General features: G+C 36.3%; 1 protein-coding gene and 1 non-coding gene across 5 annotated transcripts in view; both read left to right on the top strand.

Annotated features, from left to right (window-relative positions):
• The window catches only part of RC3H2 (ring finger and CCCH-type domains 2), a 53,707-nt gene that overhangs the window by 8,476 nt on the left and 30,024 nt on the right, over window positions 1–15,207 (top strand). For all 4 annotated transcript variants that reach the window (XM_049628485.1, XM_049628477.1, XM_049628503.1 and 1 more), the window contains 6 exons: window positions 2,423–2,540; window positions 5,313–5,546; window positions 10,049–10,224; window positions 13,404–13,604; window positions 14,297–14,429; window positions 14,540–14,658. In XM_049628485.1, the coding sequence (XP_049484442.1) occupies window positions 2,423–2,540; window positions 5,313–5,546; window positions 10,049–10,224; window positions 13,404–13,604; window positions 14,297–14,429; window positions 14,540–14,658 (981 nt within the window). The remainder of the gene's footprint in view (window positions 1–2,422; window positions 2,541–5,312; window positions 5,547–10,048; window positions 10,225–13,403; window positions 13,605–14,296; window positions 14,430–14,539; window positions 14,659–15,207) is intronic.
• On the top strand, window positions 14,100–14,210 carry LOC125928150 (small nucleolar RNA SNORD90). The gene has a single exon (XR_007459574.1). It is a non-coding gene; the product is annotated as a small nucleolar RNA SNORD90 (small nucleolar RNA).

Here is a 15,207-nt window from a genome sequence, read left to right as displayed (position 1 = left end):
TCATGCACTGTATATAAAAGCAAGAAAGTAAGGACTTTTCTGGTAATCACTTCTTAGAAAATTCAGTGAATTAAAAATACTCCATTCTTGGGACGCCTGGGTGGCTTAGTCGGTTGAACGTCTGACTCTTGATTTCTGCTCAGGTCATGATCCCAGGATTGTGGGATCAAGCCTGCATCTGGCTGTGCATTGAGTGTGGAGTCTGCTTAGAATTCTCTCCCTCTGACCCTCTCCAGCTTGCTCTCCCTCCCCCTTTCTCTCTCCCTCCCCCTTTCTCTCTCCCTCTCTCTCCCTCTCTCTCTCTCTCTCTCTCTCTCTCTCTCTCCCCCGCTCCCTCCCTCCCCCCTTCCTTTCTTCCCCCCCTCCCCTCCTTCCCCCTCTCCCCCCCTCCTTCCTTCCCTCTGACCCTCTCCCCAAGCTTGTGCATGCCTTCTGTCTCTCTTTCTCAAAAATAAACAATAAATTTTTAAAAATACTCCATTCTTTTAGTATCTTGATATTTGAAGTGTTTGTTTTAAAGCATATATTTTTTTAAATGTTTATTTATTTTTGAGAGAGAGAGAGAGGGAGAGACAGACAGACTCTGAAGCAGGCTCTAGGCTCTGAGCTGTTAGCACAGAGCCCAACATGGGACTCACAAACCACGAGATCATGACCTGAGCCAAAGTCAGACGTTCAACCGACTGAGCCACCCAGGTGGCCCTGAAGCATGTTTCTCTTAAATGTCCATATTCCAGTTAGACACTCTGAAATCTAGATGCATCTGTAATCAATAATATATCATAATTGTCAGCATTATTTTCCACAGTGCCTTTTGCCAACAGTGGCGTCTTAGATCTAATACTATATTGGAGACTTTTTGTGATAATACTGGCTACCATTTTATGTCTGCTATGTTGGTCAGTTACTATGTTTTATCATTTATAAATGTTCTCTCAATTGGTCCTTAATGGTCTGCAGGCCTACACAATGTGATTTCTATTACTGTTAAAGCCCCACCTGTTACTACTGGCTTCAGTCTTTCTGCTTAAGCCATACTGCTTCCTAGCCAGTTGTTAAATATGCCAAACGTGTTCCCACCTGAGGGCTTTTGTAGTGACTGTTATCTTTGTCTAGAATGTTTATCATCTTTCTCAAGTGTTTATTCAAATGTCATGATTCCTAAGGAAGCCTATCCTGACCACCCCTTTTAAAATTGCAATTCCTCTCCAGCACTCCCAATCCCTCTTACCTTTGCTGTGTAATTCTTACCACTTTCTATCATTATTACCCACTTATTTGTTAATGTTTTTAAATTTATTGGCTCCATCCTCTCTTCACTAGAATGTAAGGTACAAGGGCAAGAAATTTTGTCTGTTTTGCTCACCGATACATGCCTAGTGCCTGCAAGTATGTTTGGATATTAAGCACTCCATAAATGCAAATGATTGTTAGATTAAACTGAATTTCCATAGTGGCACTATAAAACAGGGATTTTTCATCTCCATTTTTCAAATAGGGAAACCATAACTTGGAGCAGTTAAATGATTTACTCAGGGTCACTCATAGAAGTGGCAGAGCTGCAGTTTACGTCCCAAGTTTTGACATTTTGTTAAGTATACTGTGTTTTGCGGGGTGTCTGGCTGGCTCAGTTGGTAGAACATGCAGCTGTTGATCTTGGGGTTGTGAGTTCGAGCCCCAAGTTGGTGGTGGAGTTTACATAGAAAAGAAAAGAATACTGTGTCTTGTGGTGCTTGTACCAAGAGGGGACAGACCATAAGCAATAAATAAAATAAGAAAATTATATAGTGAGACGGTGCTAAGTGGTTTTTTTCCTTCCTACTTTTTATTTTGAAAAACTTTTTTAAAAACTTCCAAAAAATAGTATACAGAGAACCCATATAATTTTCTGCAGCTTCCCCTAATGTTAACATCTGTCAAAATTCTACCATAGTTATCAACCCTAAGATATATACACTGATCGGGGCGCCTGGGTGGCTCAGTCGGTTAGGCATCCAACTTCGGCTCAGGTCATGATCTCGCAGTCCCTGAGTTCGAGCCCTGCATCAGGCTCTGTGCTGACAGCTCAGAGCCTGGAGCCTGCTTCAGATTCTGTGTCTCCTTCTCTCTCTGCCTGTCCCCTGCACATGCTCTATCTCTCTCTGTCTCTCAAAAATAAGTAAATGTTAAAAAAAATTTTTTTTAAATATACGTTGATATGATATTAACTACTTCTTTTTCCATTTATTAATACACTTAGCCCCTGCTGTTAAGTATAATATCCTTCGTTCTTAGCAGTTTGGCTATGTGTTTTTTACTTAAACTATTTTGATGTATTATCTCTGTGTTATAATTTTATACACACCAAGATTATTATCAAATATATACATAAAAGTTCCATGAGCTGGATAAATGTATTTCTTCCATTCTTCTTTGTTTTTAGGTACCAGATCATCAGTCAATAAAGTTAAGTAATCTAGGTGAGAACAAACACTATGAGGTTGCAAAGAAATGTGTTGAGGATTTGGCACTCTACTTAAAACCACTAAGTGGAGGTAAAGGTAAGTTCCCCTTTACACAAAAAAAGTGTTTTACTGGTGAGCAGCACTTGGTAATATTTTTACCTTGAAAGACTTGATGTTGATACTCTATTAAATAATTCTGAGTTTTAAAAAATGAGTTTGGAGAATTCTTGGGAAAACTTTCTGATGGAGAGCATTGTATTATTTTCTGAAAATAGCTAGTATTGTTTTTAATTTAAGAATTCATCAGACACACTACATATTGAGATTTATACAGTATTTATATTCATTAATAGTTTTGTAGCAGAATATTAATTTTAGTAAGTCCTACTAAGACAATTTCATGTATTAATTCAATTTTGTTTGGCACTTATGGTGGTTAGGGTCCCTGCCTTCACAGAACCCTCAGTCTGTTGGGGGAGATAGGCATGTAAGTGCAATAAGTTATTTTAAGTGTGATGACAAATACAATTCTGTCTTATTCATCACTGCATACCCTTGACCAGCACATCATAGATTAATTAATGAAGCATTTATTTTATACCTGCTCTGTGCTTTGTACTGTTCAGTATTTTGAACATAGTCACTTCCTTGAGAAACTTAGCCTATCTACCTTGTTCATTCATTCATTCATTTATTGACAGATCTCTAACGAACCTGTACTAAGTGCCAGGCACTATTATGGTACTTGGCATACATTAACGAAATGCTTGCCCTCGTAGCATTTACATTTTAGAAAATGGAGAAAGCATAATAAACAATAAGCAAATAAAAAGATTATATGTTATAATTGATAATTGTTATGGAAATGAAATAATACGGCTAGAGAGATCAGAAATGTCAGAGTGAGGGGACAAGGGCACGTTGCAATTTTACATAAAGTGGTTAATGTAGGCCTCATTAAAAAGGTAGCTTTGAAACTTGAGATGAAAAAGGTGAGGTAGTTAGCCATGTAGGTTCCTGGGAAAAGACTGTTCCACACAAGGGCAATAGCAAAGTCCTCTAGTCACGCCTAGCGTCTTCAAAGAACAATAATAGGAGAGTGTGCCTGGAGCAGTGTGAGTGAGGGGAAGAATAGTATGAGACAGATGAAAAGAAATGGTGAGGCCAGATAATGTACAGACCTGCAAGCCATTTTAAAGACTTGAGCTTTTATTCTTAGTAAAATTGGGTAGTCTCTGTAGGGTTTTAAGCAGAGGAGTGACACAATCTAACCAATGTTTAAAGGATTTGTCTAGCTGCTCTGTTGAGAATTCGGTGTAGAAGCCAAGGTTAGGAGCAGAGTATTGGTTAATAAGCTAATAGAACAAGGTTAGTAGCAGTGGAGGTAGTGAGTGGATGGCCTGAATATATTTTGAAGATTGAGTCAAGAGGATTTCCTAAATTATTGGACATAGGGTATGAGAGAAAGAGCAGAATCAAAGATGACTCTTGGGTTTTGGGGTCTGAGCACCTGGAAAGAGAGGTTGCCATCAACTTAGACAAGGAAAACTGTCTAAGGAAAACTGTTAGTCGTGTTATGTTTGAGGTGTCAAATCTTCATTTGGATGCTATTGAATAACTAGTGGATGTATGTTAAGGAGGGGTATAGAAGTTGTACCTTTGGGAGTTATTAACATATGGATAGTATTTAAAGAAATTAATAAGATTGCCCAAGATCTTCTAAGTAGTGAATGCAGATAGAAAAGAAAACAAAAACTGGATCCTGAGGCCTTTTAACATTAAGAAGTCAGGAAGAAAAGATAAAATCAAAAAAGACTGGGGAAAAAAAAAAAGGAAGGAAGAAAAGAGAATGGAGTGTTCTGGAAGCCAAGTAAAGAATATGTTTAAAGGAATTAGGAGTGGTCATCTGTGTTGAGGGCTGGTGAAATGTCAAGTAAGGACGGAATGTTGATCATTGATTTAGCAAAGTGGAGGTAATTGCTGTCATGAGAAGAGCAGTTTTGATGAAGTGACAGTGGCAACAACTTAATTGAAGTAGGCTTTAAAGATTGTGAAGCAAGGAATTTGGAAATCATGAATACAGACAACTCTAGAGAATTTGCTACAAAAGAGAAGAAAGAAACGGGACAGAGCTGGTAGGCAAAGAGGAATGAATAAAAAGATTTATGGGGCATCTGGGTGGCTCAGTTGATTATGCATCTGACTCTTAATCTCTGCTCAGGTCATGATCTCAGAATTGTGAGTTTGAACCCAGAGCTGGGCTCCATGCTGGGTGTGGAACCTACTTTAAAAAAAAATAATAAGATTTATTTATCTTTAGCATGCTTGTTTTTATGTTATGCTGATGGAAACTATCAAATAGAAATGGAAGAAGTAATGATGTAGGAAAGAGGGAAGAATTGCTGGGGCATATCCTTGAGTCAGGAAAAGGGATTATGATCTAAGAGCTTGCCATTAAGTTATAGTCTAAACATCGTGTATGTGATAAAATTAGAGCTGTTATTAATCATTACTTTTAGATTATGCTCTGTATTTAAGAGTCTCTTATGGTTTGTCTCCCTCTCTGTTTTTATATTATTAAACTTTTCATTAATTAACTGGTTGGAGAACAGACGAAATAAATCCAAAGTACTCTCTTGAGGGGCACCATACAACCCAGAGAACAGGATACCCAAATAAAACTTTAACTAAAAATTAGGCTCCTGTTCCCACAAAATAGTAATAAACAGAGATAGAACACTCAAGTTAAAACCAAGTATCTTACAGAGGATTCATTACAAATTATGGCTTCATAGTTAAATACAGATAATGAAAATTGACTTGTCTTTTTAAATGAAAAAACTTTACTTTGTTTTCTTTCTCTTAAAGGTGTAGCTAGTTTGAACCAGAGTGCACTGAGCCGTCCAATGCAAAGGAAACTGGTGACACTCGTAAACTGTCAGCTGGTGGAGGAAGAAGGTCGTGTAAGAGCCATGCGAGCAGCCCGTTCGCTTGGAGAAAGAACTGTAACAGAACTAATATTACAGCACCAGAATCCCCAGCAACTGTCTGCCAACCTATGGGCTGCTGTCAGGGCTCGAGGATGCCAGTTTCTAGGGCCAGGTAGGATAGATCACTATCTTGTCTGTCTTACTGGCTGTCAAGGTTAGAGAATTCCAATTTCTAGAGAATTGGTTGAGGGGACTCTCACCTATACATACAAATCTTGACATAAAGATAAACCAGTTTTTGTAATCATAATCTATGTATTAGTGCTATAGTATTTTAGAATACATTTCACATTTAATCTTTCGTAGCCTTCAAAAGAAGTGACACAGATTCAATTTAACAAATTAAAAACTGAGTTAGAGAGGCCTAAGATTTTATAAGTAGTAAGTAAAAGAAAAATAAAGTTATTTATATATATGTATATACACACACATACACATATGCATACATACACACTTACAATCATTTTTTTTTTTAATGTTTATTTATTTTGAGAGAGAAAGAGAGCACGCAAGTGGGGGAGGGACAGAGAATGAGGAGAGAGAGAATCGCAAACTGGCTCCATGCTTCTCCCTAAGCCCGATGAGAGGCTCAATCTCAGGAACCATGAGATCATGACCTGAGCCAAAATCAAGAGTCAGATACTTAGCCGACTGAGCCATCTAGGTGCCCCATGAAAGAAACTTTTTAAATAAGTGGTATTGAGGTAACTGAATAGACATCTGGAAAAGGATTAAATTGGGTATATTTCTTATATACCACATCTACTTAAATTCCAAGTAGGTCATAAATACTTGTTATTAACAAATGCATCATACAACTAATAAAAAATATGAATGAATTTCTTTATAACTTAGTATAAGAAACATATTTTTTTACTCCAAAGCCAGAAGCAGTAACAGAAAAGACTGATATTTGGCTGTATATTTTTTAAATTACACCACAGAAACATTAGCAAAGTAAAAAAAAAAATGAGGAACTTAGGAAAATGTATTTTATCACATATAAAAGACTAATATAACTTATATATAAGGTACTGCTGAAAACTCAGAAGATATCAGCCACCCAAATGAAATTGGCAAAAGATATGAACAGAAAATACATGAGAAAAAGGAATGTAAATAGCCCTCAAACATATAAAATATACTCAGTATTTCTCATATCAAGAGAAATATACATAAAATTATATTGACCATTTCTCATGTATCAGATTGGCAGAATTCAAACTTTTGACAATAAATTTTGTCATCAGGGCTGTGGGAAAACAGGTATATACTTTCATCTGGTAGTGGTAGGAATGCTAAGTGGTACACATTTTAAAGAGGTATTCGACAGTATCTAGCAAAATCACCTATGTGCTTACCCTTTGGCCTAACAGTTCCATTTTTACAAATCTATCCCAAAGAAACAGCAAAATATACAGAATGCATACTTATAAAGCACTATCTGTAACAACAAACATCTACCCACTAAAGGCTTAGAAGCAATGAATAGCCATAGCAACCAGATTATGACTCTTAATAAATACCATTGCCCACTAAAAAGAAGCAGGGGTCTTTGGATAAATGCCATTTCCAGTTCTAGGATAGAAAAGTGTAAGTTGAGTGTGGGAATTCTTGAGCTACAAAGCAAAAAAGCTATTAAAGATCATGGGCATCTTGTGAAAAGGTCATAGTATATTTGAAGGGGCTCCCACTGGACATGAATGGCACAGTTGGAACATCAAAATGAATAATGACTACAATAGACTGAAACATAAAATATAAAAATCCATGATTTTGTAAAGATAGTACAGGAAAAATTAGTTATCTTTGTCACTTGCTAAATAATGCCAACACATTATTCTAGAAATTAGAAAAGGATAAAATAAGTCAAGCATGTTTTTTCTGCCTCTCCTTCACAAACTGTTTTCAACGACAGTTTCTTAGCGTGTTGAGTATAGATTTCTCTTTTGGCAGAATTCCAGCTAATAAATTAATAAATCATCAAAATTAGAAAAATCACACATTTACAACCTCAAGTGAATTAATGGGTCTAGGCAAGAATTATTAGTAGCTGTTAAACCAATAGATGAAAGATTGCTGGGGAAATTTACAATAGATGGATGAGCTTGAACCCACTGATCAACCTTACCATTACTAAAAGTGAGACAACTAGGTCTTAAGTATCTTCTGGTGTAATGTCTGGAATAACAAGTATGCTTGGCAGAAAAAGAAACAAAACCTCAAAGAACAAAAACTCATTCTGAATCTAATCAAGCCTGTAGTTTACAGGAAATAAGGAAGATAAATGAATATATTTAGAAACACTACAAAATTAGCTAAATCAAGAATATGGGGAATTGTTTAGAAAAATGATTGTTTCTTCAAAAAATAACTGAATTTTCTCTTGAATTGAAGGGTGGAGGGTGGTGGGGAACAAGTGTAGATTTATTTTTAAAGCCTAAAGGCATATTAACCAAAAGCAGTGTATGGACCTTATTTGGATACTTACTCAAAGAGACCAAGTATAAGAAGAAATTTTGAAGTCCTTACATGTTAGAAATATATAATGGATTATTTAAGGGTGAAATGCCATGTCTGGGATTTACTTCAAAACACTCCAGCCAAAACAAACTAGAAAAGTGGGTAAGAACTGGCAACAGCTATATTATGGGCTCATGTTGTTTCTACTGTTGTGTATGTTTAAAATTTTCCATAATACAAAGTTCAACTGAAAAATAATTTTAAAAATCAACATTTGTATGTAATTTAAGAAGGCTGCCTTTGGATATTTCCTCATATTTATTTACCTTACCCAAGAAGCATTAGACTAGGTTATTAAGTATCCTTTGTTGTACAACTCAACAACAAAAAGACAACACGATGTAAAAAAAGTGGATCAAGGGCTTGAATAGACATTTCTCCAAAGAAGATATGCAGATGGCCTTTAAAAAACACATGAGGGGACACCTGGATGGCTGTCGATTAAGTGTCTGACTTTGGCTCAGGTCATGATTTTGTGGTTCTTGAGTTTGAGCCCCACATTGGTCTCTGTGCAGACAGCTCAGAACCTGGAGCCTTCTTCAGATTCTGTGTCTCCCTCTCTCTTTGCCCGTCCCCCACTCATTCTCTGTCTCTCTCACTCTCTAAATCAATAAACACACACAAAAAATTTTTTAATGGTTAATTTTCTATTACATAAACTTTGCCTCAAATTTTTTAAAAAAGGTACAGTTTTGCTGCTAACTAGTTGTGAACCTTGACACCAGTGCCTCACTTGGAAAAGGAGGGGTTTCAGTTTTAATCCAAATTCTAGATGATCTCTCAGCTCTGAAGTCCCACTGTTTTAGTTGAGAACCAATGCATTTTTAACTTTTAATTTTGAAATGATTTCAGATTTACCTTAAAGTTGCAAGAATAGTGCAGAGAATTCCTGTATATTCCTTATCCATATTCATTAATTTTTATTACTTTGTTACATTTATTATATTACTTGCTCTTTTACTCTTTTCTGAGCTATTTGAGAACAGCTTATATATTTCAGTGCCCCTTTATCCCTTAATATTTCAATGTATTTCCTAAAAATAAGGATACCATCTTAAACAGTAACAGTACCTTCATCAAATTTAGAGAATTTCAGTTATATACCATACTACATGGAATGTAGTTCACATTCCAGTTTTTTCAATTATTCCAAAAATGTCTTTAATGGAATTTATTTTCTTTCAGAATGTTATCACTTGCTGTATTTGTCATCTTTTTTTAGTCTTTAATCTGGAACCATTCTTTAGCCTTTCTTTGTCTGATGTTAGTATTCTTTCTTTTTTTTATGTTTATTTTTGAGAGAGGGAAAGAGCGTACATACATGGGGGAGGGGCAGAGAGAGAAGGAGACACAGAATCCCAAGCAGTCTCTATGCTCTGAGCTGTCAGCACAGAGCCTGAGATGGGGCTCGAACCCCCGAGCCATGAGATCATGCCCTGAGCCCGTCAGATGCTTAACCAACTGAGCCACCCAGGTGCCCCTGATGTCAGTATTCTTGAAGAATACAGGCAGTTATTTTATTAAAAATTCCTTAATTTGAGTTTATCTGATGTTCCCTCATGATTAGATTCAGATTATACTATGTTCATCCCTGGCTGGAAAACAACTCAATGCCTTCTTTAGATACTGCATCCAGAGGCTAATATCACTTTAAAATTATATACAAAATTGTTTTGACAGGCAAAGTTAACAGTCTCATGCATTAAATAAAAATTACCGTTTATCATGAGACTCCTATATGTCCTTTACCTTTTGTTTAATATGTCAGAGTATTTCCGTGTATTTTGTAAATGAGGATTTTTTCTTTGCACTGTAACATTATCATTATCTAGTTGATTATTAAATACCAACAGAAAATACATTTTAAGTTCTGTTGACTTGTGCTCCAAATGGTTGGTCAGTAGAAATTATATTCTGTTTGATTACTTATTAAGTAAACTGTATTTTTGTATGTGGGATGTCTTCTTTTTGTACTAATGAAATACAGACTGTGGATAATGGAGACTGCCATGAACTAATACCCTGATAAGTCTGACAGACATGATACGCGGGTTTTCTCACTTAGCATGAATTCATGTTCCTTACTTCTAGCTATGCAAGAAGAGGCCTTGAAGCTGGTGTTGCTCGCATTAGAAGATGGTTCTGCTCTCTCAAGGAAAGTACTGGTACTTTTTGTTGTTCAAAGACTAGAACCAAGATTTCCTCAGGCATCTAAAACAAGTATTGGTCATGTTGTGCAACTACTGTATCGAGCTTCATGTTTTAAAGTAAGTAGCAAGCAACCGTCTAGATGTTACATGCCTTTGTGTGAGACAGAGGCTTTCTAGAATGGTCTAGAGGCTCCAGAAATGCAGAATGCTAACAAAAGTTAAAAGGAAACTTTGTTTTCCTTCTGCACCGTTTGTGTCTGTGATACTACCTTTTGGGAATAAACGTGAAATTGTCAGTAACACAAAACAGAGCATAGGGAAATAGTGTGGTAAACTTGATTCTTGCGATAGTGAAAGTAGACTAAAGAAGCCTTAGTCAAATGAATTTACCATCTTAAAAGGGAAAACTACATAGCACTGCATAAAAGTTGGTAAATGTTTCAACTTCCCATTATTTTATTCCCTGTTGTGGTTAGATTATGACCTTTAATCTGAAGATGGCCTATAATGTTGCCTTCAGGACAAGAGAGTGAAAAGTTGAGGTACTTGCCCCACTCTGCATTTAGGTGGTGTGATTTTTGTGTGTTTTGTTTTTTTTTGGTTGAGAAGACAGAAGAACCCCCGAGATATTTAGAAATGTCGTTCATTGTCTTACAAACTTTGGGTGGTTACAGGTACCAAGAGAAGTGGAAAGTAGGCTGAATCGTTAAAAGTTTCTGTGTGTTACAAGAGAATAGGTTGCTGGCTGGCTCTTGAGAAAAACCCAAACACTTGGAACTGGAAAGGCCCAATGGCTTCTATAAAAGTAAAACATCAAAATTTGAAGCCAAAGCTTATTTAGGCTATTTTGCTGGTTTTAATAGCCCAAGAGTGAAAACGGTAGAGATAGAAAAAAATTTTTTGGAAGACTGCTTAGTTTGAAATAGCAAGTAATTGCTGATAAAAATATGTTCAAATGAACTCACTTAGCTCCACTAATGAGGCTTGGACACTGTCTGCCTGATAGTTACAGTGCTTGATTTTGTGCCCTTAGAGTAACAATAGAAATGAATCTCTGGTTCCTCAAACATTATGCTTTTGCTAAGCAACCAAATTACAGAGATCATTTGTCATCCTGAAGTGACTGACTAGGTTCTCACACTCTATTCCTGATTTAATGTGTTTTATTTTGTTTTTTCCTCATAGGTATTATGCGGATTTGTGGTATATGACAGTCCTACATCTACAGTTGCTGCTAATATCTGACATTTGAATAACACTACTGTAGAAAGTGATTTCAATTTTATTCCTTATCTCATCTCACTGCCCTGTAGTTTAGCATGTTAAAGCAGTGTTTGAATTAATTAAAGGGTGTCTTGCTGACTTAACTGCCAAAAGACCTCTCTTGGCTGTCATTTACTCTAGTAAAGTCACCATTGTCAAAGGTCTTTCCTGATTTTGTAGGCTTAGAGATGTGAATTTTGTGGATGCATACAGTAGATTCTTTCCTCAGAAACAGAACCACCCTAACCAAGGTCAAATACAATAGATGATGAGTTTTATTAATTTGTAATGAGAAGTGCAACTCTTACGTGACTTAAGTGATCATATTGTAGATATTGTCCTGCAGAAGAGTATCAAACCTTTGCTTCCTTAGCATGGAGTCAGAACATGGGGAGTTAATGATTCTAATATGTGATGCAGTGGTTTCCACCTGAAGATACCCATCAGAATTATCTATGGAGTTTTTAAAAGTATACCATCCCCAGATACTCTGATGTGGTATATTTGATGTGGGATTTGAGCATTCATAGATACTTTTTAATTATGTGGTCTTCCAAGTCAGGAATTGTGATTACCTGAAATTGTGGTTTTTAATGCTTCCCAGGTGATTTTGATGCATGTTAGTAAGAACTTTAATAGGACCAGGCTCTATTAGCCACCCGTGTCCCTCTTTACTATTCAAATGGATAGAAGCTTTTGCTGCCTAAGAGGCACCCTGTAGCCTACATGGGATTTGGAAGAGTACTAGCATCCTCTGGTTCTTGGGTTTCTTTTTTCTATTTTTTAGGTTGGTAATTCTTTTGTTTCCTTAGTGTTTCTTTAAGTAGGGTTGGGTAGAATATAGATTTTTGTGATTTCTAAGTTATATACTCTATTATACCTAGATTGTGTTGATTAGAATTTTGGGTGTCTCAGACTAATCTATAATGTATTTGTATATTCCCACAGAGAATTGTGAACTGATGCTATTAACTCTCAGATGGTAACTTAATTTTCCCATCTTCATGTTCTTGGGGTCATATTATTGCTGCCTCATGTGCTAGCATAACAATAGAAATAACCAGTAAGGTGGTCTGGGATATTTTCATTTTACCAGTGACAAAATCATGATTTTGAACAGTTTGTTTTGTTCAGTCTGAGTTTCACAATCTGTACTAGTTCTGGGTCTTCTGAATCCTAGCCAAGTTTCAAATTTCATTGTGCAAGTTTTAGATAAATGTGTATCATTTATTATAGAAATTGTCTAGTCATATACCTGCGTGTTTGGATAATTAGTTTCAGTAGGATTATGAAACTCTGTAAACTTTTGAACTAATGTTTTTTAAATCACTTAAGTCAGGTATAAATTAAAGCTGTATAAATACCTTAATGATCATTTTTGTGGTGATAGAAGATTTCTAATATATGTGTACCCGTTGGCTGGACTGAATTGTCACTTGTCTGCTTAAAAGCCTTCCATGGCTTCCCATTCCCTTCAGGATAATATACAAATTTCTCACTGTATTTTATAAGACCCTCTGTGATTCTTCTCCAGCCTGTATCTTAGCCCTTAATTCTCTGTGCTCTTTCATTTTTTTGTTTCACCACTTGCTATCATTCTAGGATTCTGTTTCTCAAGTGGAAGCTTCTATTCATTCTTCAAGACTCATTTCATGCAGCCTTCAAGTGGGGGAAACCTTCTCTGTTGCCCCTTTCTTCTCCCACCAGATTGAATTGCCTTTCCTTTGTGTTGCCATAGAGCATTATAATAGCGCTTATATTATAATTTTCTGTTTACAAGTGTCTTCTCTATCTGCTGCTCATCTCATTGAAGGAAGGCAAAACTATGTACTAGATTATGCAAGTTCTGCTTTGTTCCAAAAAGAATTTGTGATAAGGACATTATCTTCTTTGAACTTTCTTTTATGTAGTATATGATATATATATAGTAGGTACCCCCCAACTCAAACCCTCCCCCAAAAAGAATTGATTGGAGAAGAGGGGAGAGCAGACCAATTCTGATAGGTTTTTTTTTCCTCCTTGTTATTTTTTAGGTTACCAAAAGGGACGAAGACTCTTCCTTGATGCAGCTAAAGGAGGAATTTCGGAGTTATGAAGCATTACGCAGAGAACATGATGCTCAAATTGTTCATATTGCTATGGAAGCAGGACTCCGCATTTCACCTGAGCAGTGGTCCTCACTTCTGTATGGTGACTTGGCACATAAATCACACATGCAGTCTATCATTGATAAGGTTTGTGAAATTAGCGATGCTTGTTTTAGATCATTGCTGTTCCATTGAAGAGCATTGCAATCTTCTGAAGGGAGTGAAGAGAAAACTAGTTAAGAGATTTGTATGTTTTTAAATATTAGGCTTTTTTTTTTTTTTAAGTCTATTTATTTTGAGAGAGAGAGAGCGCATGTGCACAAACACATGTGGGGAGGGGCAGAGAGAGAGAATCCCAAGCAGGCTCCACACTGTCAGCGTGTAGCCTAGCTCCGGGCTTGAACTCACGAACCGTGAGACGATGATCTGAGTCAAAATCAAGAGTTGGATGCTACCCAGGCACCTCAAACATGAGCTCTTTAAATTATTTTATCTTTATTTCTTTTTACAGTGTTTTTAACTTTCAGAATAAACCAAGGAAGGCTATAGGGAACCAAATACAGGATATTAACATAAAAGAAGCTGACTTACAAAGTTTGTTATTTGCCTGTATTCTGACCCCAGAGAGCTAATACAACTTATAAATAAGTTTTCTAAGTGTCTAATGATGAAGTTCATAGGGCAGATTCTGAGGTGAAAATTTCATTCATCACTGATACTCCTACTGTGGAATCTGAAGACACTTGAAAACCTGTTTAGTGTGTTGGCTTAAAGAAGCATTCAAATATAAATGTGTCATAAGAACCAGAGTAAAAGCCATTCTGTTTTCTGTTTGTTAGCTGCAGTCTCCAGAATCATTTGCAAAGAGTGTCCAGGAATTGACAATTGTTTTGCAACGAACAGGTGACCCAGCTAACTTAAATAGACTGAGGCCTCATTTAGAGCTTCTTGCAAACATAGACCCTAATCCAGGTATGTGGAAAAATACCCAATTGCTTATACTTTTACTACCTTTGAGGTGAACAACACAAAAGAATTACTGCTAACAAAATCACCCTCATTCCCTTGGTGGCTTTTTGTAGATGCTGTTTCACCAACTTGGGAGCAGCTAGAAAATGCAATGGTAGCTGTTAAAACAGTGGTTCATGGCCTTGTGGACTTCATACAAAATTATAGTAGAAAAGGCCATGAGACACCTCAGGTAAGCATCTTCATTGCACTTCTGATTGCTTTTATCTCTAATAGAGGTTTATCCTGAACAACTTGAACAAGGTTAATAGACTTCTTATGTGACTCCTATCTCTGTTCTTTTGGGAGAAACTCAAATTTTAGTACATCTGATAAGTAGTTAATAGCATAGCACCCAAATGTTTTTGACTAAGTATAGATTATTGATTTCTTCCAGGCATTTTGTTTAATTCTTTTCTAATGTAGGGAAATTGTCACTTTTTTCTCCATTGCTCTCATATGAATGAGTTTCTATTTGTAAATATGTGGAATTTGAATTTTTAAAATATTTGCAGTGTGCATGAGAAGGAGTTTATGTTTAAGGTAGAATCTCTTTTATTCTAATAATGATGTCCATTTATTACGTTACTGTGAGTCATTTCTTATGTTATTTTACATACGTTATTTCTAATCCTCACAGAAAGATAATTGCTGTTCCCAAGCTGAAATTTAAAGAGATTAAATAACATATCTAAGGTCATGGTGGCAGTAAGTGACAGAGCTGAGATCAGATCTACTCCAA

The sequence above is a fragment of the Panthera uncia genome, chromosome D4, assembly GCF_023721935.1.
Source record: "Panthera uncia isolate 11264 chromosome D4, Puncia_PCG_1.0, whole genome shotgun sequence".
NCBI classification, from domain to species: Eukaryota; Metazoa; Chordata; class Mammalia; order Carnivora; family Felidae; genus Panthera; species Panthera uncia.
The sequence above is the reverse complement of the archived record's forward strand: the minus strand, read 5'-3'. Positions and strand labels throughout refer to the sequence as shown.